Here is a 21,904-nt window from a genome sequence, read left to right as displayed (position 1 = left end):
GGGTGAAGGAAGCCTGTCCCCCTGCCAGGCTGTCCCAGGGACCCGTGTCAATGTTAAAACCCACACCACTGAGTTTTGCCAGAGGCTCCCTGTCTCTACGCTTGCTAGGAGATAAAGGGAGAACTGGACATGGTGGGGGGACCCTCTGAGGAGGAAGTACATTTTTCACTAAGGAAAAAAAAAACCAAGCAGAAATAATTAATTTATTTAACCCAGAAACGGTTATAATGTGAAACCCTGCAATCCGCTTACACAACAACTGTTTTGGCAAGGCCCCCCCCGCCGTGTCCCAGCAAATATTAAGCAGTGCCTGCCATTTGTCTGAAGAACCTCGCATTAATAGACATGCAGAAGGACATTTTTACCTCCCACTCTAGTGACAGGACAAAACAAAGAGCAGCTGTACTCATCAATGAGGCCTTGTTCTGCACATAAAGGCGAATTACATTTTGCTTCAAGCCTACACACGGAAAACTTTACTGCTGCCGCTCCCCGTCACAGCCACCCGTGTTGTCCCAGCTGACGCACGGGGGTGACTGCATGCCAGCAGCTGGGTGCTTGGAGCAGCCTGGGTGCCGTCAGCTTGCAGCTTCTTCCCAAACAGTGCCAGGCAGCAGTGTGTGTGTCCTTCACGATCCCTGGGGAGGTGATGCCACCCAGGCCAACCTCCTCCAAGGCCTGCTGCCTCTAGAACCCAAAGTGAGCCCTACAGGGTGACCAGGGTCCTTGCCTCTCCCTGTGCTGGACACGTGTGCCTCGCTACTTTCTATAGCTACCCGGTGACTGGACAGTTGTTATGCCCATTGTACAGAACGGAAAAGTGAGGCCTGGAGGCCACAGTTTGGCTCAGGTGATTCAGGGTGTATGATGCTGTGTGATTCATTTCCAGGAAAGCCCGTCTCTAGAGCACGTTTTCCAGACTGCCTTCCAGGCCCCTCCTCACATTTTCTGCCCACAAACATGCCCTTTGCAGAAAACAGACATTATTCTGAGATGTTTTAAGACTGACTATCTGTGAAGTGATCCTCCTCTTGTCCAGCCCCGCCCTTCCAGCTTCCCTCCTCCCTCCTGCACCCCAAGAAACAGGCCCACTTTAGAATGACCCCATGGGAACTGCCTGCCTGTGTCCTACAGAGACCCCTCAGGACCCCTAAGCAAAGGCAGCGCCCTGTCCCTGTGAAAGACCCCAGCTGTCATCATGCTGCACTGGGTGACCTGTCTCCCCATGGAACCATGAAAGGCTCAGGAGCCTCTGAGCCTGGCAGAGGGTCCCACACTGAGCAGCCCCTGGAAACACCTGCTCCAGTCCACGGCCGACCACCATCTCCTAGCTTCCCTGCAATTACCCACGTGGGCCTCACTGTAAGTGCGCCATGCTCAGTCCGGGGCAAGTTTCCCTCACTGTGAGCACAGCAGTGCCAGGGCCCCCTGGGCACTGGGGGCACAAAAGCTACAGTCCTGAGGCTAGGCATGACGATCGACTCCCCACACCTTTGGGTTCTATCCTTACTGGAGATGAATTAGGAGGGATTAGCAATTTGCCAGTCTCTGTCTGGACTCAGGCGTGGCTTCTCGGTGTGATCTACACCGATCAGAGAGAAGCAGGCTAGAGCTTCCGCCAAGCCCGCACCAGTATACACTGCTTCCCATGGAGGCGACCCAGCCTCTGAGTCCTCGGGGGACCATCTGGAGATCCAATGTTTTGTCAAAATGACAGCGGTGGCTGCTGAGGATGAGGCCCCAGCCAAGCTTCTGTGAAGAGTAACCAGAAAAGCCCTGGAGTCTGATGGTCCTCCCTGCTCCCCTTCCAGGCACCCCAATTCCCCCCTGTGGAGCGGGTCAGCTGGGAGTGGTCCCCACTGTTCACAATCAGCTCTGGTTGAGAAGTGTCATCTCGCTGGCCACCAGCAAGGCAAGAAGGGGGTGGGGACAGGAGACAGGCTCCCTAGTGGCTGCATTGCTCACCTAGGGAAGATACAACCCGAGGAAGCCCAGGGAAAGTGAGGCCTTTCCCCATCCAGCCACCCTCCAGGGCCTGTCCTCAGATGCTTACCAAATGACTCCTAAAACCACTGGGCTGAAGAGACCCGGATTTTCCATGTGGCTTTTCAAAAGCCCAAAATGAAAACAGGAGATTGTAGCGGGAAACTGTCGATCAGTAACCAGCCATCAGGTGACAAGAGACACACTCTACTGTCATATCTGAGCTGTTCCTGACTTTGGCCAGTTTCTTCTCCAAGTGGGTGGATGGATGCCCACGGTCCTCAGAGCCTCCCCATCAGGCAGCAGACGCTGGCTCTTAGAAGGTGAGCTTTTAGAACTCTTGGAGCAGCGGCTTTCAGGATCAGATCGGCCCCCACCCAGTACGACAATAAAAAGTAAAAAGCCATCAGATCAGGGTATGGGGCAGAACTTTTCCATTGCAACCCTGGAACGGTCTCTATTTTGTAGATTTGGACAATGAATTCTGGAGTGTCACAAAACAATGCTGAATGACCATGAGCAAGGACAATTTTATTCTATTGTTCTGTATCCTAGTCTACCTTATTACCCCACTAGCTGGCCCCCTCTCCATAAATCAATTCCACTTATGACCAACTTATGAAAACCATTTAGAGCGGCTTGGAGGTGGGGGCACATAAATTTTACAAAATATTATTTTAAATGGGAAAATCCTACTGTCTGCATTTTGGGGTGCAATCAATGTGATATTTTGCTATATGTATAAGATGTGAAATGAAGCCAGGCACAGGTGGCTCACGCCTGCAATCCTAGCTACTCAGGAGGCAGAGATCAGGAGGATTGAGGTTCAAAGCCAGCCCTGGGCAAATAGTATGTGAGACACTATCTTGAAAAAAAAGAACCCAACACAAAAAAGGGCTGGTGGAGTGGTTCAAGAGGTAGAGTGACTGTCTAGCAAGTGTAAGGCCCTGAGTTCAAATCATACTGCCACCAAAAAAAAGAAAAAATTAAATCTAGAGTGTAAACCTACCTATAACTAGTTTATGGCGAGACATCTGAAATTTATCTATTTTGAAATGCAGTATACAGTTTTATTCACTATCATCATCCTGTTGTACAATGTATCTTAAAACATTTTCCTCCTGTCTACCAGAAATGTTGTACCTTCTGGCCAGTGGTTCCTCATTCCTTTCACTGGCATCCTGTCTGTGACCAACTGCCACTCTATTCTCTACTTCTGTGAGCTCACTTTCTTAGATTTCATATGTGAGTGAGGTTGTGCAGTAGGAGTCATCTATGCCTGGCTTATTTCACTGAGCATAACATCTTCCATGTTCACCCATGTTGTTGCAAATGACAGGACTTCCTTTTTTAAGGCTGAATAGTATTCCACTGTGCATATATGCCCTATCACATGAGTGGATGCACGTTGTAGGTTGCATCCATTTATGGCTGTGACAAATAAGGCTGTTGTGACATGGGAGCACAGGTGTCATGCTGACATATTGACTTCAATTACTGGGGTCTACATCGAGAAGCAGGATTGCTGGACCATATGGCATTTCTATTTTTAGGTTTTCTGGGACCCTTCATAGTGTTTTCCATAATGGTTTTACTAATTTAAATTCCCATCAGCAATATTCAAGAGTTCCCTCTTCTCTGCATCCTCACCAACATATGTTACTGCAAAAGTCTTTCCTCAAAAGGCTCATAGGTCAAAGGCGTGGTCCCCAGTTGGTGACAATATTGAGAAGTGACAGGAAAATGAGGACGCATACCTCATCAGTGTGTTAATCCATTGATGGGTGGGGCCGGGTTGGAGGCAGTGGGTCACTGGTGCGTGCCTTGTCTCTGGCTCATTCCTGTCTTGCCCTCTGCTTCCTGGCCGCTGTGAGGGGAGCAGCTCCATTCCACACCACCCTCTCCACCATGGTGCTCTGCCTCACCACAGGCCCACAGCGATGGGACCAAGCAACACAGCCTTCAACCTCAGAAACTGTGAGCCCCTAAAATAAGTCTTTTATCTTTGAAACTGTTTTTATCAGCTATTCTTCAGGGCAATGAAAATGAACACAAAACAATAAAACAAACTGTGGCTGACTACAGATATACACAATTATAAGAAAAGACTTATCTATGTCCTTTAGAAAGTGCCACAGTTTAATGAGAACAAGGCAAAGGAGTGACACAATTGAGTGGGTCACCAAAGTCACTCGGGCTGTCACTCTCCCGTGGTGTGGAGAAGAGTGCCCTCACAGGACACTGTCTACACACCAAACTGTTTTACAAAAGAAATGCTACAAAACAATGCCTCGGCGTCAAAAGGGCAATTAAGAGCTCATATTTACTGAGCAAAAGAACCTACTGAGTAGATTAAGTCCAACAGAAAGAACTGAAAAGTAAAGATAACACACGAGCAGGAGAGGGACACAGGGGGACAAGAGCCCCGAAGCACATGGAGATGACCCAGCTCCATCCTGGCAGTTGGTGTTTCTGCTGTGATCACACCCTGGGGGTGAGGACTCTTAGTCTGTGGGTTCTGGAAGGAAGTGGGTGGCTGTAGCCTCAGTCCCAGGATGGAAAGAGTTAACCCCAAAGCCAGGGAACTGCAAAGTGAAACTTTAACCACCCCGTCCCTTAGTAAGCCTCAGAGGAGGCTGAGGAGGCTGAGTGGTCTGGCTGTTTCCACTGGGTTCAGATATGCCAACAAGGACATTCTGGTTTTTGTGCAGAAGTTTCCTGTTTGTGGGCAGAGCTGGGTCTGACCACAGGGCTGGTTGTTGGGCTCTCAGGGCCTTGGGCCCCCAGTGACTCAGAGTGGAAGGTCAAGAGCACAGCCCCACACCTGTGTCCTGAGGGCAGCAACCAATAAGCCCAAGAGCAAGGGTGCTGGGGACCACTGAAGGTCACTCAGAAGTGACCCCCCCAATGCCCACGGGGACACTGTGTGAGCACAGCAGGGGCCTATGTCACTACAGGGGAATAGCCCGAGACAGTGCTGTTGGTAGGCTCACAGGTTTTTATGAGAGACAAGAAGAACCTTCCAGAACCTGCCCGGACCTTAGCAGAGGAGGCCCTGGCTAGGAGCAGATGCTTGCTTTGTCATCCTCCCATGAACTCTGCAATATGACTTCCTCCTTTCTGGTCTACTGCATGGAGGGGTCTGGTACCAAGTGTACCTGAAAGGAGACTCTCTGATCTTCTGACAAGAGCCCGGCAGGAAGTACGCTTTGTGGAATTCTGCCTACCCAGACGTGTGTGTCCCCACACGGCCACCTCACAACATTGCAAGGGATGACAAAAACCAAGACACCGACATGGGAGTGGGCTAACTGTTCTCAAGCACCCTGAGGACTCAGCCTCAGGGAAAAGGTGACACAATTTGCCCGGACTGAGTTCCATGAAGACATGTCTCATGTGTCACAGTTCATAAATAAGCTGACTCGTTCCCAAGCCTCTTTAGTAAAAGGTTTCACAGAGAAGGGACAGAAGCTCCAGTGGGAAGATAGTCAGTGGCGCGAGAAGTAGTCACAGCTCAAGGATGTACAGGATGCAGGTATCTCATGGGAATGACTTGGATCCTAGCAGTGGAACCTTCTAGAACATGCAAGGCCAATCTTTTCAGCGACTAGCAGAAGCAGAGGAGACTCGAGCACACACACCCCAACAGGGGAGGCCGTGCAGACTTACTTTGCAGTAGTTTCTTCATCGTACTTGGTTTTCAGGTCAAATAATTCTGTTCGAGTTTTTTCCAGGGCTAAAAGGTAAGGACAGAAAAGCAGGATATAAGAGGCTAGTTGTTTAAATTAAAGAGGGAAAGGTATACAATATGTTCTATTTCCAAATGGGGGAAGAAGGCAAAAGTACAAAGGATGGAACAGAAAATCCATGTCAACCCAAGCACCTCCTAAGAGAGCGACCATTCACAGTTTGCTGCTTCAATTTCCTGCTTTTAAATAGCTTTTATCATTTAGAAATATTTCTGTACGTAATTGCATATAAAGTCCTGCCCTCTGCAATGTTTCTGTCAGTGATGGCATTCTAAGACTGTAACGGAGCTGAATGGCCCAGTGACATCATGGATGTCTCAATGTCTTAGTGCAAAGCATCACCCTCGAGTCTGTGGCCATGCTGGTGTAAACAAGCCTACTGTGACAGCAGCTGTGTAAAAATGTAGCAATACAGTTACCTATGATAGATGACACATGATAAATGACAAAAAACGACTGTTCCTGGTTTATGTGATATTATACTTTTAATTCTTATTTTAAGATGTCTCCTACTTACTAAAAAAACCCGTTTACTATAAAACAGCGTGTCTTGCGGGGCGGGCAGTAGCCTTGGCTGGCTACTGTTTACTAGGTCTAATGGCTGCCTCAGGAAGTGCACTGAAGGGTCAGGTGTGGTGGCACACACCAGTAATCCCAGCACTTAGGAGGAGAAGGCAAGAAGATGGCGAGTCTGAGTGACTGGCCCCTACCATCAATGTTTGTGTGAAGTACATGTTCACACCACGACAAAAATTGCCTGATGGCACAGTTCTCCAAACGTGTCTCCATCAGTAAGTGATGTGTGTGTATATATAATGTGTGCATATCTATCTCTGTCTGTCTGTCTGTCTATCTATATCTACCTACCCACCTAGGTAGATAGAGATACCATCCATCCATCTCCCCTCCCCATAAATGAAATATTTTCTGAGACTCTCCCTCCTCCCTTAGCAGTATGGATGGACATCTGACCATGTCGATAATGGTAAAAATTAGTTCTGCTCTCAGGTTACTTAGAAGTCAAGCTACTGAGGAAAGCGCTCGGCATTCTCCTGTTCCAAAAACCACACGTTGGCCTCCCAAGAGGCAATTCGTATTCACATCAGGACTGTGACCATTTTCCTGTCCCCTCACCAACACCGGTATTATTAAAACAACAAAACAGACAAAAAACCCTCTGCCAGTCTGATGGGAGAACAATCTTTCACTGATTTAATTTGCATCTTGCTGATGGTTAAAAACGCTTAGCATTTTTTCTCATGCGTATGAACCATTCACCATTTACATTTCTTCTGGGGACTACCTGTTCCCATCCTCCACCCACTGGAATCTCTGTTTTCATGGATTTGTAGGTGGTTCCTGTGTGAGTGTGGGGTGCTGGGGATGGAACCCAGGGCCTCGCACCTGCTAGGCAAGTGCCCCACACTGAACCACAGCCCTATCCTAGTCTTTCGTATTTTTTTTTGAAAAGATTCATATTTCTGTAAAATTAGTTATGATTATTTTCTACCCTTCTGTCATTTATGTTTAACTTAGATTAAGTCTTCTAAGGCTTTTTCCCCCCATTTAAATGAAAGAGACAGTGCTTCTTTCTTTTCAGAAAAAAATAGAAAAGAAAAAGAAAAAAATCCTCAGTTAAAAAGAAAGCGCAAACTTTAGAATAACCTTTTTTGGTATCTTTTAAAATTTCCAAGGTTTTGCTATTACTGTTCTTCTTGACTTTACTCAGGGTAGAAGCAAGTTTCTTTTCTATCTTTTTTTTTTTCTCCCTATTATTGTTCCAAATGAAATGTCAGTCCTTGACAGTTTGGTGATTTAGACGTGTTTGCGGGAAAGAAGAGCAGGAAGGAGGGTGACGGCTCTGGGAAGTGATGGTGCTAGCACCGTCCTCCCACCTCCCCCTCAACAACTCAGTGCGGTGACTAAGGAAGTCAGGGGAGCAGCCGGGGAACTCGGGAGGAGCTAAGAGTTCTGGGGCCTGGGGTCCTGGGTCCTGCAGGCTGCAGAGGGGTGACAGGTGGGCCACCAAGTGCACTCTCCCCCTTTGGCACGACCAGGATGAAAAGTGTCAAACCTGTTTGCAGAGTCTGAAGTTTGTGTTCTGCTTCCTCCAGCTTTGAGGTGGTGGACATCTGTGTCTCCTGCAGCTTTCTGAAAAACGAAGAGAATGAAGCCAAATTGGTCAGCTTGTTTATGCACCCAGACGCATTGTGTGTCTTGGAGCTGTGCCCATGAGCTTGCTTCTTGGGGAGGCACAGCTGGCGACAGGCACACAATCGACTGTCGCTCTGACGCCGTGTGCCCTCCAATGCCAGGGGGTCTTCTGGGGCATCGCCACACCCCAACCTTGCAACTGTGTGTTAATTGACAAAGTGTGCATCCTGCAGGACTTGACATGTGCGAATTGGTGAGAGAGGTCATCCTAAACGGAACTTGTTTTGGAGATGCCAGATAGTAAAAAGGTAAAAAAATTACCATCATCACACACCCATTGTTTTCTCTCAAGTGAGTCTGAGAAGAACGATACATTTACATTCTGCTGACACAAAGGAAGAATTTGTTGCATTGAAGGATGTGCTAAGGAGATGTGACAGCTGTCCCATCTCAGCTATAATGGAACCAAATTCGCGCACAGTACTGAGCACAGAGCTTCTGAACGTGCAGGCTCCATCCCATGGTTCCCTTTTCCCATGCTCTCCAAATGAATTTCCTGTCAATAAATAGCATTCCTTCATCCTAATCTGCAGAAGATCACCAAAAATAAGTTCATTATTTTTATATCGTAAGCATATAACACACACTGTCAACGTAGCCAACCTAGGAATGCAGAAAAGGAGAGAGGACACAGCTTAATAAAAACCACCCAAATTTCCTTTGGAAAAGCACTGCCACTATCTTCATGTATTTCAGTGATAAAATTAAAATAAACAAACATCTTAAGGATGTCCGATTATATATGCTCAGAGTTTGGGAAAAAATCAAAATGTTACAAGAGGATGAAGAGAAAGCATTTTTCTTCCTTGGCTCCTTTTAAAGTGCGGATAGTTTTTACTTTGTGCTGCCGCTTTGTAACGTGTTATGTAATAAGTAACACACTGCAGAAACCTGCAAACTAATATGCACACTGCTGCAGTGAGATAAAGATAATATGTAACATATTTCAGGAACGTGTCTCTATGTAACTGATTCCTGGGTAAACTGATCGTAAGAGCTACCGTGTAACAGAAAGTCCTTCTCCCCCTCAATGCAAAGGAGATCACAGCACACATTACAGTTTGCAATTTGCATTTTCATTTACTTCCATGTTTGGGAAACTCTTTGCTCCAGCAATGTATAGTTATTCCTTTTTTTTTTTTTTTTTGCGGTACTGGGATTTGAATTCAGGACCTGCACCTTAAGCCACTCCACCGGCCCTTTTTGTTTTTGAGATAGGGTCTTGTGAACTATTTGCCTCAGCTGGCTTCGAACCATGATTCTGCTGCTCTCTGCCTCTTAAATAGCTGGGATTAAGGTGTGAGCCACTAGCGCTGGGCCCTCATTCTTACTAGATCACAAATTCAAGTCTCCATTGACACTTAGATTGTGTATAGTTTCTGCTAAACATTTCCTCGATGATCATTACATAGGTATTCTTGTATAATTCTGAGATAAATCTGTTGGATAAAATTCTAATGGAGGAATTATAAAGGTCAAAGGTGTTTTTTTGTTCTGATAGATATTGAGAAACTTCCCAATAAAAAAACCTAACCCATTTAAACTCTGGTCAACAATATGTGAGAGTGTTTTTATATACACTGTGTTTTATATACACTGGATAAAAATCAAGCCTTATTTTACTGCCGAGTAAAGCTGAGTACTTCTCTGTATGAATGACTTATCTCTTTTGATAGCCTTTTTAGTTTTCTTTTTGGGGGGAGGGCAATACTGGGGTTTGAACTCAGGGCCTTGCACTTGCTAGGCAGGCACTGTACCACTTGAGCCTCTGCGCCAATCCCTTTTTGTGTTGCGTTTTTCAAGATAAGAGTTTTGTGAACTATTTGCCTGGCTGGCTTCAAACCACCATCCTCCTGATCTCTGCCTCCTGAGTAGCTAGCTGGGATTACAGACGTGAGCCACTGGCACCCAACTCTTAGCCCACTTTTGGTAGAGTTTACTTTTTTTTCTTACTCATTTCTAAGAGCTTTTTGCATATAAAGAAAATTGGGCCTATGTCTTATAGAGCAAATATTTCTTCCCAGTTTGATGTTTTAAAAATTTATTTGCTTTCAAAAAAAATCTATTCTAAATTTTAGATGGTCATATTTATATAACTTAGAAATCTTAAATACTAAGACTTCTCTACTTCAGAACTATAAAAAACTATGCACTCACATTTTCTTGCAGTGGGTATGTGATTTAATTTTTCATTTATTTATTTTATTTATTTGAACTCAGGGCTTTGTGCTTGCAAAACAGGTGCTCTACCACTTGAGCCATGCCTCCAGTCCTTAATTGTTTAATATTTAAATTCTAGGTCTAGCTCAATTTTTTTCTTTTTTAGTTTTTCTTTTATAACTGAATTTTTTTGTGTGTAAATAATGAGGTAATAAAGCTCTAGCTTTATCCCCTCCCCCAATAGTCAGTTGTTTGTATCTGTCAATAGTATTAATTCTTTCCCTGTGTAAGTTTATTTCCATGCTTCTGAAATTCAGGAGTGTGCTGCACTCATAGTGTACGTGATTTTGTAGACTACATTTCCTATTTCTACTATGCTGGATCTTTTGCTCAGGTTTTGTGTGAATTCCACTTAACGGTTGTTTTCACGGCTGTATAGTGCTCCTGTAGGGATGGCTTATCTTTCACTTAGGCATTTCTTCTGGATGGGCATTTAGATTGCTTGCATTTTCCCACCATGGTGGATAACAGGAAGAGAAAATTATCTGGGCACAAAGTGCTTACGTAAGGGACATTTCCATTGGGCTAATTCCACACCAGCAGGGTCGAGGATCTGCACATCTTCTAGAACCCTGCAGGCCTCACCCTGTCATGCTTTCCAGGCAGGATGGGCAGCCCCCAGGGGCTGGCCTTGGCTCCCGCAGTGATGGGGTGGGCTTGGTCTGGAGTCCCACAGTCCTGCCTCTGGGCCCGATGAGTGGCAACAGCTCAAGCAGGTCCCTAACCTGTGGCTCGTTTCTCCTGCTGCAGCTTTGTCCTGGGGGCACTGACAGTGCTGGCAAAGGCCTGAGGCTGACTGCCTGCAGGAGAGCAGAAGCTGGTGTTTTCTTTCTTTGCACAAATGAGGCTGGCTTCATGGTTCCACTAAGAGGCCCTTGTGAGACACCCAGATGTGTTTTTCCCAAGCATGCTAGCCACTTGCTCTGTGACTTGGATACCCAAGATCTTTACGGAGCCCATCTCATCAGGGTCTAAGCTGTGGTGTACGAAGTCAGCGAGAGACCCCGCAACCAAGTCCCACAGTAACCACGACCAAACCGGACCCTGTACCTGACTAAATCAGCGTCTTCTGCTAACGGATATACACATTTCTTCATGCTGGCACTAACCAGAGGGTTTTTTTTTCTTTTGAGACAGGGTCTTGCTATGTTCAGGTTGGCCTGGAACTTGCTATGTAGCCTAGGGTAGCCTCGAACCTGTAAAATCACAGGCCTGCTTCAGCCTCCCAATTGCAGGGATTACAGGTGTGTACCACTATACTCAGCTTAACAAAGGGTTTTTTTTTTAATTTGATAAACACAGGTAGAATTGGCAAGCCCGAGTCCTTATAGCTTTTACTATATAGTTAGTTACATCTAACTTTCATAAAATCATGACATTGGTGGAAAACCAACCTATTTATGGAGAATATTTTGGGTAAACTCAGTCGTCAGAAATCCAGAAGTCCCATCAGCTGAGTGGAATGTCCACTCAGTCAAAGTGAGTGAAAGTGTGCCTCATCTGAGACACGTGGGGCCACAAAATTTCCAGACTTTGTATTTTGAAGTATTTGCATAGACTTTACTGTGTGAGGATTAGGATCTGAAAATGTGCAGTTTCAAATGCTCCAAAAATCCTTCGGGGTTTTTTTGTTTTGTTTTTTGTGAAGCCAGGGTCTCATACATGCTAAGTATACGCTCTACAACTGAGCTTCCTCCCCAGCCACACAAATCCTTAACTTTCTGAGTTTCTTGGCAGAGGACCTGTCCTCTCTCATGGATGCACTGCACTTGGGATCTCACAAAGGACAGGTCAAGAATCACTGTCACTTTATTATTTTATTTATTTGTTTATTTTGTTCACTGTGACTTTAAAAGCAAAATTTTTCCTGAGCGTCCTGGGGGGTTTTATTGTCTCCCTGGGCTAATGTCACAGCAGCACTCACAGGTTCGACGCTTATGTCACCGTGGGAGCCCCTGGAGCCCCTGGAGCCCCGCTCACCTCTCCTTCTCCGCAAAGTCATTTTGCAGCTTCTGTTCCTTCTCAAGAGCAATTGTCTCAGCCTGGCTCTTCAGGGTCTGTTCGTATTCTCGAATTTTCTCTTTAAGTGCTTTTATGGTGACCTCTGCAAAAACAAAAGAGAGAAAACCCAACTGTAAGAGAAGCGGTGTCTGTGCGGCTGTGGGAACCAGGCTTTGTAAGCTGGTGAGATCGGTTTGCCCACGCCGATGCAAAGTCCATAGTAGTGAGTCCCTTTACCCTCTCCGTACTGACGCGAACTTGCAATGATGCTCAGGCTGCAGGGCTCAATGGGGTTTGCTGGGAAGGAGTGCTGTGACTTCTCAAGCACACTTCAAAAAAAAAAAGGGCGGGGGAGGTACACTGAGTGCCAGTGCTCACGCCTGTAATCCCAGCTACTCAGGAGGCAGAGATCAGGAGGATCGAGGTTCAAAGCCAGCGTGGGCAAATAGTTCATGAGACCCTATCTTGAAAAAACCCTTATCACAAAAAAAGGCTGGTGGAATAGCTCAAGGTGTAGGCCCTGAGTTCAAGCCCCAGTATCACCCCCACAAAAAAAAGGAAAAAAAAAAAAAAAGTGTGTGTGAGGGAACGAACGGTACCATATAATATTGGTAAGATTTACTGGTGAGTCTAAATTAGTTCTCTATTCAAGGAAGATTAACAAAGTTCTAGCGCAGGTCTGAGGACTTTCTTACAAAGAAAATGGTCTGTTACAGTGTGCACGCACATTTTGGAAGCAGAGTCAGGCCAGTCTGCAGACTTTGCCGGCCACAGGGCCAGCGTTGCTGTTTCACACAGGTCAGAAATACGGTGTTGGGTGGCTGAGTGCCGTCTTCTCAGCTCCTCACCCAGCCTGGGTGTCGGGGAACCCTGTCCACAGGCTCAGGTAGATGTGGGCCCCATGAGTAGACGATGTAGGACCTGGGGGAGGGCACTCTGGTGGCTGGTAGCCTGGGAGTGCTCTAGAGAGGAGGGTGAGAGCCAGGGGCTTGGCAGCCACACTGGGCCACGAGGGAACCCTACAGTGCTCAGTGCTCTGTGGCAAAGGGTCCCCCAGGAGGCAGGGCCACCCTTGGTCAGCCTGGGCTGACCCAGAGAGTTCTCAGGAGTGGCTCCCCCGCTCACTGCACTTATACACCAGTCACCAATTGCCCGAACTGGGACCACCAAAGTAGACGGAGTCAGTGGAGCACAGTCCTGATTCGGACCTAAGCCACCTGTCCCCTCCTACAGTCACCTTTACCTCGTTCTGCTCGCCCTGTGATGCATTACCCGCTGCCACAGTGGGTGCTCAGGAAAGACTTGAGTTGGAATGAATGGAGTTATTGGGGCTTGACAGGCCAGGTGAGGCCAGACTGGGCTAGTGGCTTGGGCTGCCAGCTCCCAACCAGGCCAGTGAATATGCACACACTCCCATGGACACTTACGGGCCCAGGCAGGAGCAAGTCAGCGGGGTGTGCTGAGTGTCTTCTGTGTCCCTCTGGTTTAATCCTACAATAGTCCTGTATGGCACGTGAAGAACTATGAATGATGAACCCCAGAGGCTCACAGCCTTGGGAGGCAATAAGGGATGCCAACCAGGTCTGCCTGCCTCTGGGGGGGAGAACATCCCACACTCAGGACAGACAGGCCCAGCAGCTGTGCAACTAGCAATGAGGCACTGGACACACAGGGCAAAGGCAGGGAAGATTCCCACAGCCCTGGGGGGTCCCACCTCCACAGTCCTCTGACAGCACCAACTCACCAAAACCAGATGCCAGAGGTCACTGAAGGAGAAAATAAGGACACTCCTGCTAGGTAGTGGCCTTATGCAATCAGAGCTGTGCACATACAGTTATCTTTCACTTGGGTACTGGGGTGATTTTGAAAAAAACAAGGCCTACTGGTAGTTGTCACATAGCAGAGAAGGTGTCAAAGGCTTTCGCTTAATAAGCCTGACACTTCTCCTTCAAGCAGGACAAAGTTGTCCCTTTGGGTCTCAAAGGGCTCTGTGTAAATCCAGACTGAAGTGGGGTCTGAGTTGGCTCTGGCTCCCCAACCTGGCTCTCATGTCCCCCAGGTCCAGCAAGGAGGCATCAATGGCTGAGGGAGGTGTCTAAGACCTCTGAGGGCTCTCTGGGGCCTGCTGTCCTCACACCCAGGCCTGCCTGTGTGTCCCTTCAGTGTTTCCCCATCATCCCAGTGTCTTTGAACACCTTCCCATGTACAATAAAAACCCTACGTGGTTATTGTGTAGAGGAAAAATTTGACACTCCTCCTCCCGAGTGTGTCTCCAGCATCTCGAAGTCAAAGGGTGCATTTTACAATCCTCTAGACAGGTTGCAGGGAAGACCAAGCAGAGCAGATGGCAGAGTAGCTGGCACTGTCTTCTCCCTGACTCCTCACTGCGTCCCCACACAGGCTAAACGAGGACTTGGGGGTTGGCTGGAAAACTTGTAGGCTGTCAGATGGAGCTGTGAGTTTTCCTCAAGTCAAGGTAGCCAGGAGGCCATGGGGTTCTCAGCACCCCTGAGTTTCTTGGGTGTAGGACAGATTTCTTTGTTCCTCCCAGACAGGAAAAGCCAGGCCACCTCTGCCCTCTCTGCTGACGCTGGGCAGCCACACTGAGAGACTGTTTTCTTTCACGAGATTCCTAATAGGTGGGGCTGACAGGGGAAGAAGGCAGCACACAGCCTGCTAGGATGCGTCTCGTCTGGAGTCTTAATGGATCGGCAGCAATTATTAAATGACTTACTGTGTGTGACCCTTTGATCATGAGCTGGCTCTCTGACAGGTGTCGCCTGGAGGCAACACATCACTCTTTGAAAAAGGCAGCTCCGATCACGTGGTAGTGCAAGGAGTTTTCAAAGAATCCAGATCAGCCTCCACGGAGGGCAATAAAAACCCTACGTGGTTATTGTGCAGAGGAAAAATTTGACTTCTAAACAGCTAAGTATTATCATTACTTTCTCTAACCATTCTGCTCCTTGCCCCACCCTGGCTTCATGACGAGGTAGCAATTAGAGCTGGTCCCACAGTATGGGGAAGGCAAATAAATAAATGAATGAATGAATGAATGAATAAATGAAAGAGAAGGCAAAGCAAGGCACGCAGTTTTCCACCAACCTTGATTTTTCACTTCAGCAAATTCCTTATTGTATTCTTCAAGTGTTTCCCTAAGTTTCTGGTTCTCCGTTTCGATGTCATGCAAGCGTTGCACTTTGAGCTGCAGCTGCTGCCCGAGGTCCAGGGCTGGCACGGGATCTGCAGGACAAGGACAGCACATGGCAGTCCACCCTGTCCCCAAACCCTCACCCAGGTGCAGGCTTGGAGTGGGCCTTGTGCACCCAGGAAGTCACCTCCTGCAGACATGCCAGGATCCCTGGCTGGAAGGCACCCATCCCAGGATCCTCCATGGGTGAAAACGGGGTGCAAACGGCCCTGGGAGTCATTGGGAACTGCCACCTCTCTGGTGTGGGGTCGTGGTTTTCATTCTTATGATCTGCTAGGAAGAGAAAGCTCGAGAGCACCTTATTCCTAGGCTGTCCTTGGAGGGTGGCCGGTCTGTGGACAGCTGCCTAGTCTCAAGTCTGTGAACTGGGGAGTGGCCCAGATTGCAGAAGCTCGAGATGGACATTTTGTCATTAGAGCCTCCCGGTGACATGGGAAAGAGACATGAGACAGAAGTGAAACTAAGGCTCAGGGAAGCAGAGGGACTGGGCCAAGTTTCCCTGGCTGGTTAGTGGGCACAGACAGGCAGTGCCAAGCCTGCTGGCTCTGTGTGCCCATGCTCCACAACCCGGAAGGCCAGCTCATGGAGAAAGCAAAGACAGCTTCGGCTTTCTAAGGCCACTGCCATCCAAATGTACTGCTGAAAGGTGCTCAGGGTCGGGGGGGAAGCTACCGATCCCAGTGCTGGAGAAGCCTAGAGAGGCTCAGCCCCATTTCTGCCAGTGACCAGCCAGCCAGCAGGCCACCAAGCTCTTGATAATAATATGAAGAACAGAACAACACCTGGGTCTGTCCTTTGAGATCTTGTGACCAATAGAATGTTATACAGATGGACACCAACACTGTCCATCAGATTTACTTAACACTGGATTTTTTTGTTTTTTGGTGACACGGACTTGAACTCAGGGCCTCATGCTTCCTAGACAAGAGCTCTACCACTTAAGCCATACCCCAGATCTTTTCCACTTTAGTTTAGGGTGTCTCGCTTTTGTCCAGGCCGACCTCAGAGTGAAATATTACTACCTCTGTCTTACAGTAGCTGGGACTACAGGCCTGCACCACCATGCCCAGCCCTTTACCAATGGATTTGAATCCAAAATTAGAGATGACAGTTGTGCTATTTACAGAACTGCTGACTCTTGGTTTCTAGCTTCACCATGAATTCAGCACAAGATGGACATTCAGTGTTTTTCTGGATAAGGTGGATCTTCATTTTCTTTCTGTTAGCTATGAAGCAATTACAAACCCACCTAGTGGGCACCAGAGGGGCACTTCCTCTGGGATGCTCAGGCTCTGTCAGACTAGAAGCATACCTCTGTCTACCAGGCTTAGAAGGGTTATTGACTATATTTCTGGCAGGGGCGCCAGCCTCTTGGGAGAAAGCAGTAGAGATTTAGTCTTCTCTCCAGGAATGCTAAACACCACGCATGGTGGATCAACACGGGTATATATTCAAGAACTCGCTTAATTTCCCAATGCCAGTCATTAATTTTTCAGACCACCCTTGGTTCCGGGAAACGAGGGCTGGGTCCACCAGGAGCCAGGAGCCAGGAGCTCTCCAAGATGCCAGAGTCTGGGCAGAGTTTACAAAAGGCGACACTGGGTATGCTGGGCTCCAGTCTGTAAGCCCTGAGAGCCAGGGCTTAATGCCAACACTGTCCATCATCTGAGACCCTGGCTGCTGGGCAGTTATCCTGCCTGTGTATACAGTCTCTGGCTGCATCAGTTTCTCATCCATGGCTTTTCATTATTATTTTAATCAGCATTAAAATATTTATGCTAAACCAGATTTCAAAAGCTATTTTGGGGAGATGATCCTTCTAAGCATAAGAAGTAATGACAAGAAAAATGGAATTCTCAAAACATTTCAGGTGCAGTTTGGTCGGTTTTTCCTTCCTTCTTTCTTGCCTTCCTTCCTTCCTCCCTTCTTCCCTCCTTTCTTTTTTTAAATCTTGGTTTTTCTTTCCTCCAGCATCTATCTTCCTTCCTTCCTTCCTCCCTCCCTCCCTCCCTCCCTCCCTCCCTTCCTTCCTTCCTTCCCTCCCTATCTCCTTCCTTCCTCCCTCCCTCCCTCCCTTTTTTAATTTTGGTTTTTCTTTCCTCCAGCATCTTTCCCGGAAACCTTCACACTGGGCAAGTGGTCTGAAGAAAATGAGAAATGCCCAGAGCTTCTTTCACACAGAACTACAATTTGAACTTCATCCAGAGGCCAGGAAAGGAGAGGAAGGAAAGAGAGCCACTGCGCTTAGAAAATTCTGTAAGCATGCGCTCATGTCAGCTTTCTGGCACAACTAATAGTGCCAATTATATGTATATATTTGAGAACGAAGCTGGTATTCTGCACTAGAATTCCTGTCAATATTTTCTGCTCATTCCTTTTTAAAAGGCCAGAACCCACTCTGTCTGTTTTGGATGAAAAAAAAAAAAAAGCTTCCCTTGGGTGGTTCAGCAAGGAACCCAGTGACATATTAAAAAATAACACGCACATTATCAAGTGAACAGTAACTAGGCCTTCAGACAAATTTTCAAAGTGTTGCACGGTAAATGAAAATGGTGCCAATCTTCTAATTATTCATTATGGCATCCATATTTAATTTAACCCGATTAAAGGTTAATGGCGAAGTGGCAAAACTGGTCGTAGCACGAGGAGTGAACCGACTGTTCAAACAAATCCAAGCTCTCCAGCTCCAACTCCGCACGGCGCAGTTGAAAGACGATGCTGACAGCATCTGAACAGTGTTTTGGGATATGTAAAAGGCGCTGGTAAAGTAGCATTTAGGCTTAATTTTTATTACTTGTATTAAAGGAACAGCTAATTACCACACGACAATATAATGGTTCGAGCATGTTTGGGCCAAAGACCAAAGCAATGAATTGGGCATGCCAAACCCCAGCCTGGGTGTCAATCTGGAGAAATCACAGCTTTTTGTCTTGTTAATGACTTTCAGTGCTATTTAAACCTCATGCCAGCATTGTTAGGTCCTAGCTGCATGGCAGAAGCCTCACCCATGTGTGGAAGAGGCACACAGCAGGCACTGTACCCCACCTTCCTGGCCTCCTCCAATCCGGCCTCCTCATTCACCCAAAGTGACCAATCTGCAGTGTTTTCTGATCGTGTAATAATTAATTCCTAAGCAGAGTGGCTCATTACGCCACTCAAGACCCAGAGAGCATAATTTAACAAACGATGATAATACCACCAAACTCTACTTATTCAGCACCCTTTTGCTGAGTACAAGTGACAATAATTAAAGCCATCAAAACAGGGGCTGGGGGACAGCACTCACTCTGTGATGTGTCAGGCCTGGCACCTCACCCAGGGACAGGGAGAGGAAGGAAGTCAGCCAGGCAAAACAGGTATACAAAACTCTAATTAAGAACACTCTTTCCGAACCAGCAGCCAACTCAATTATACTGTCTCTTCAAGTACTAATTTAACGTGGATTTCCTAAGTGACTCTCTGCTCTGGGAAAGGCCTGGGGTTAGGCACTGAGGGACACTTGGCCAAGTCAGCAGGAGTCAGCCTGGAAGGAGAGGCTAAGCCAGGTATAGCAAATAAAACATAGGGCAGAGAGGCGGGGGGGAGGGGAGACACGCACAGACGGCTCCCAGACACAGCTACAGGCCAAGCAAGGCTTTTTTTTCCTTCTTTTTAATTAAAAGGAAGGGGTATCACTTGAGTCATCCCACTAATGGACACACAGAATTTGGACCCATGGAGACTGAGGAGGGGTGGAGGAGACCCAGCACCACGGAGTGCCGGGCACAGCTAAAAGAACAGCTTAGCTCCCCTGCCAGCAGCCAGCACACACATTTGATGACATCAGGGCCATTCTAGGTGCTGAGGGGACATGGTGGTGAATAAGACAGACTTGTTCTCAAAGTGTCACGGGGGCCGGGAGTATAGCTCAGAGTGCACCTAACGTATGGAAGGCCCTGGGTTCAATCCACAGCACTGGGAGGAAAAAAAAGCCAGGTGCTATTGTCTCAGGCCTGCAATCCCAGCTACTCAGGAGGCAGAGATCAGGAGGATCACAGTTCGAAGACAGCCCTGGGAAAACAGTTCAAGAGAGCCTATCTTGAAAAACATAGTGGGTGAGCTGGGGTGAAGTGCTACGAGGAAAAGAGGAGAGAGATGCTGTGGGATTTGTGGGAGGCAGAGGCGGCAGCTGGTGCAAAGGTCCAGGGGCGAGTGGGAACGGGGAGTGTTCAAGGTGCAAAGGGAGAGCAGGGTGGCTAGGGTGAAGGTAAGTGGTAAAAGTAAAAGAGGTTGGAGGCACTTGAGGATTTGAAAGAAAATATAAATGCAGTAAGGAGAGAAACAGGAGATGCAAAGATGAACCAAACTGAATTCTGGAGCTGAGCATACAATATCTGAAGGGAGCCAGAGGGTGAAGTTTGAGTTCAATTCTCCTGTCGGGGGAACCATCAGAAGCATAAGGTTCTCTTTCAACATGAGACGCTGGGACATGAGTAGAAAAACTGCAGTGCTTGAACCACACGGAGGTTTGCTGGTTTCTATTGGCAGAAGTATTTAAGAGTTTTCAGCTTAAAGACGAGTCACACAATTTCCTTTTAAAAAACCTAAGAGTGCTCCAAATTAGCTACCCTGTTCTTTGATTCCAAATGGCTGTCACATCAATAATATGCTACCTGACATTTTTGAAAACATAAATACATAATCTCTGTCTTTGAAGTAAATGTGATACTTTAATACTTAGAAAAAAAATTACCTCTTAAAAGAAACTCATGCCATTGTGACAGCATTCTTAAAAACGGGTATTTGAAATCCTCCCAAGCATATATACTTAGGGGACAAGACAACACCCTCTATAAAAGGATCTCAGTGGCCCTACTGTACAAGGGAAAGGACGGGACGGCACAATGGTTTAGAGTGTGGGCCACACTGGGTGTGTTCAAATTCCAGCTCTGTCACTTACTGGCTGTGCAACCTTGGTCAAGTCACTTAACTTCTGTGGATCTTTATTTCTTCCTTAATAAACTGGGCCTACATCAGGTTTGTGCTCAGCTTCTGAGGCATAAACATTTTATTAATAGTTGTGCCTGCAAGTGCTGGTGCTCATGCCTGTAATCCCAGCTACTCAGGAGGCAGAGATCAGGAGGACCACAGTTTGAAGCCAGCCCAGGCAAATAGTTCCGGAGACCCTATCTTGAAAAAACCCACAAAAAAGGGGCTGGTGGAGTGGCTCAAGGTGTAGGCCCTGAGTTCAAACCCTACTTCTGCAAAAAACAAAACTGTGCCTATATCACGAGGCTATTGTGAGGACCAACTTGGAAAACTGCCAGGCAGCGTTAACACTCAATACCTGGTACCTATGATTTACAAACTCAAACCTGATGAAATATTTGCCCCATGGAAGTTTCAAGCCATTTGTTAATGAAGTAACGAGCCAGCTGAGCTGCAATGAAAGTCAGTCCTATCTAAAGAAAGCAGCAATCTCAAGACAGACGATAAAAGCCAGGTGGTTAACACCTCCATCATCTGTATATACCTGCATTTCCAGTAGACACACAAAGGAGCAGGAAACGGACTGGGAGTAATCGGTTAAGAAAAGCAGAGTTATAAATGATGCGATGAGAAGGAATGGAAATACTACGCAAAGACTGAAAGAGCTACCACAAGCACGTGCAAAGATTTAAATAAAAATATGGACACAACAGGGAAGCATTTGGACAAATAAAAAAGAATAAAATAGAATCCTTGAGCTTAAGATACAACATCCCAAAATGAAAAAAAATTTCACTAGATTAGCTTAGCCGTGGATAAGATATTGCAGAAGAAAAAAATAATCAGTGAATTGAGACAGTTGGAGAAGCTGTCTGAAATGAAGCACAAAAAGATTGAACACCAAGAAACAATCAAATTGCTGAAAAGACTAAAAAGTTAAAATCTTAAAAGGTAAAGAGAAAAGAAGATAAATTATATTCAGAGTAGAAAGATAAGATTGATCAGGTCTCCTGTTAGAAAGAGTCCTGAGACAGACAAAAAAGACCAGCATTGATTTTATACCTAGCAAAATACTCCTTACTCTCCTTTAAAGACAAGTACAAAGTAGGGTTTTTTTTTCTCCCCTCCTGGCTGACAGAATTCATCACCGTGCACCTACAACCGTACAAAGTCTTAAACAAAATCCCGCAGCCAGGAAGAAAATGGTGCCAGGTAGAACCATAGGAGCTACTCAGACATGTGAATGACATAGGAAATAGTAAACACGGGGGCAAACTTTTTTTCACTATTTTCTTATTTTAAATTCTTGATCAGGAGGGTCATTGTTCAGGGTCAGTTTGGGCATAAAGTTTGCAGGATCCCATCTCAACCAGTACGTGGGTGTGATGAGTGCTATGGCTGGAAGTGCAAAAACAGGAAGGCCACCTTCCAAGCTGACCTGGGCAAAAGGCAAGACCCCATCTCCAAAACGACCAGAGCAAAAAGGGCTGTGAGTGTGGCTCAAGTGAGCCCTGAATTCAAAACCTAATACAGCAATAAACCAACCAACCAACCAAAC

At 46.7% G+C, this 21,904-nt stretch overlaps 1 protein-coding gene across 18 annotated transcripts in view; it reads right to left on the bottom strand.

The window, feature by feature from the left end:
* The window catches only part of Cux1 (cut like homeobox 1), a 349,043-nt gene that overhangs the window by 115,864 nt on the left and 211,275 nt on the right, over positions 1 to 21,904 (bottom strand). For all 18 annotated transcript variants that reach the window (XM_074075668.1, XM_074075669.1, XM_074075671.1 and 15 more), the window contains 4 exons: positions 15,273 to 15,410; positions 12,147 to 12,270; positions 7,807 to 7,883; positions 5,653 to 5,719 (listed from right to left, as the gene is read on the bottom strand). In XM_074075668.1, coding sequence (XP_073931769.1) covers positions 5,653 to 5,719; positions 7,807 to 7,883; positions 12,147 to 12,270; positions 15,273 to 15,410 — 406 coding nt within the window. The remainder of the gene's footprint in view (positions 1 to 5,652; positions 5,720 to 7,806; positions 7,884 to 12,146; positions 12,271 to 15,272; positions 15,411 to 21,904) is intronic.

Source organism: Castor canadensis, chromosome 6, assembly GCF_047511655.1.
Source record: "Castor canadensis chromosome 6, mCasCan1.hap1v2, whole genome shotgun sequence".
Classification (NCBI taxonomy): Eukaryota; Metazoa; Chordata; class Mammalia; order Rodentia; family Castoridae; genus Castor; species Castor canadensis.
This window is presented reverse-complemented; position numbering and strand designations above follow the sequence as displayed.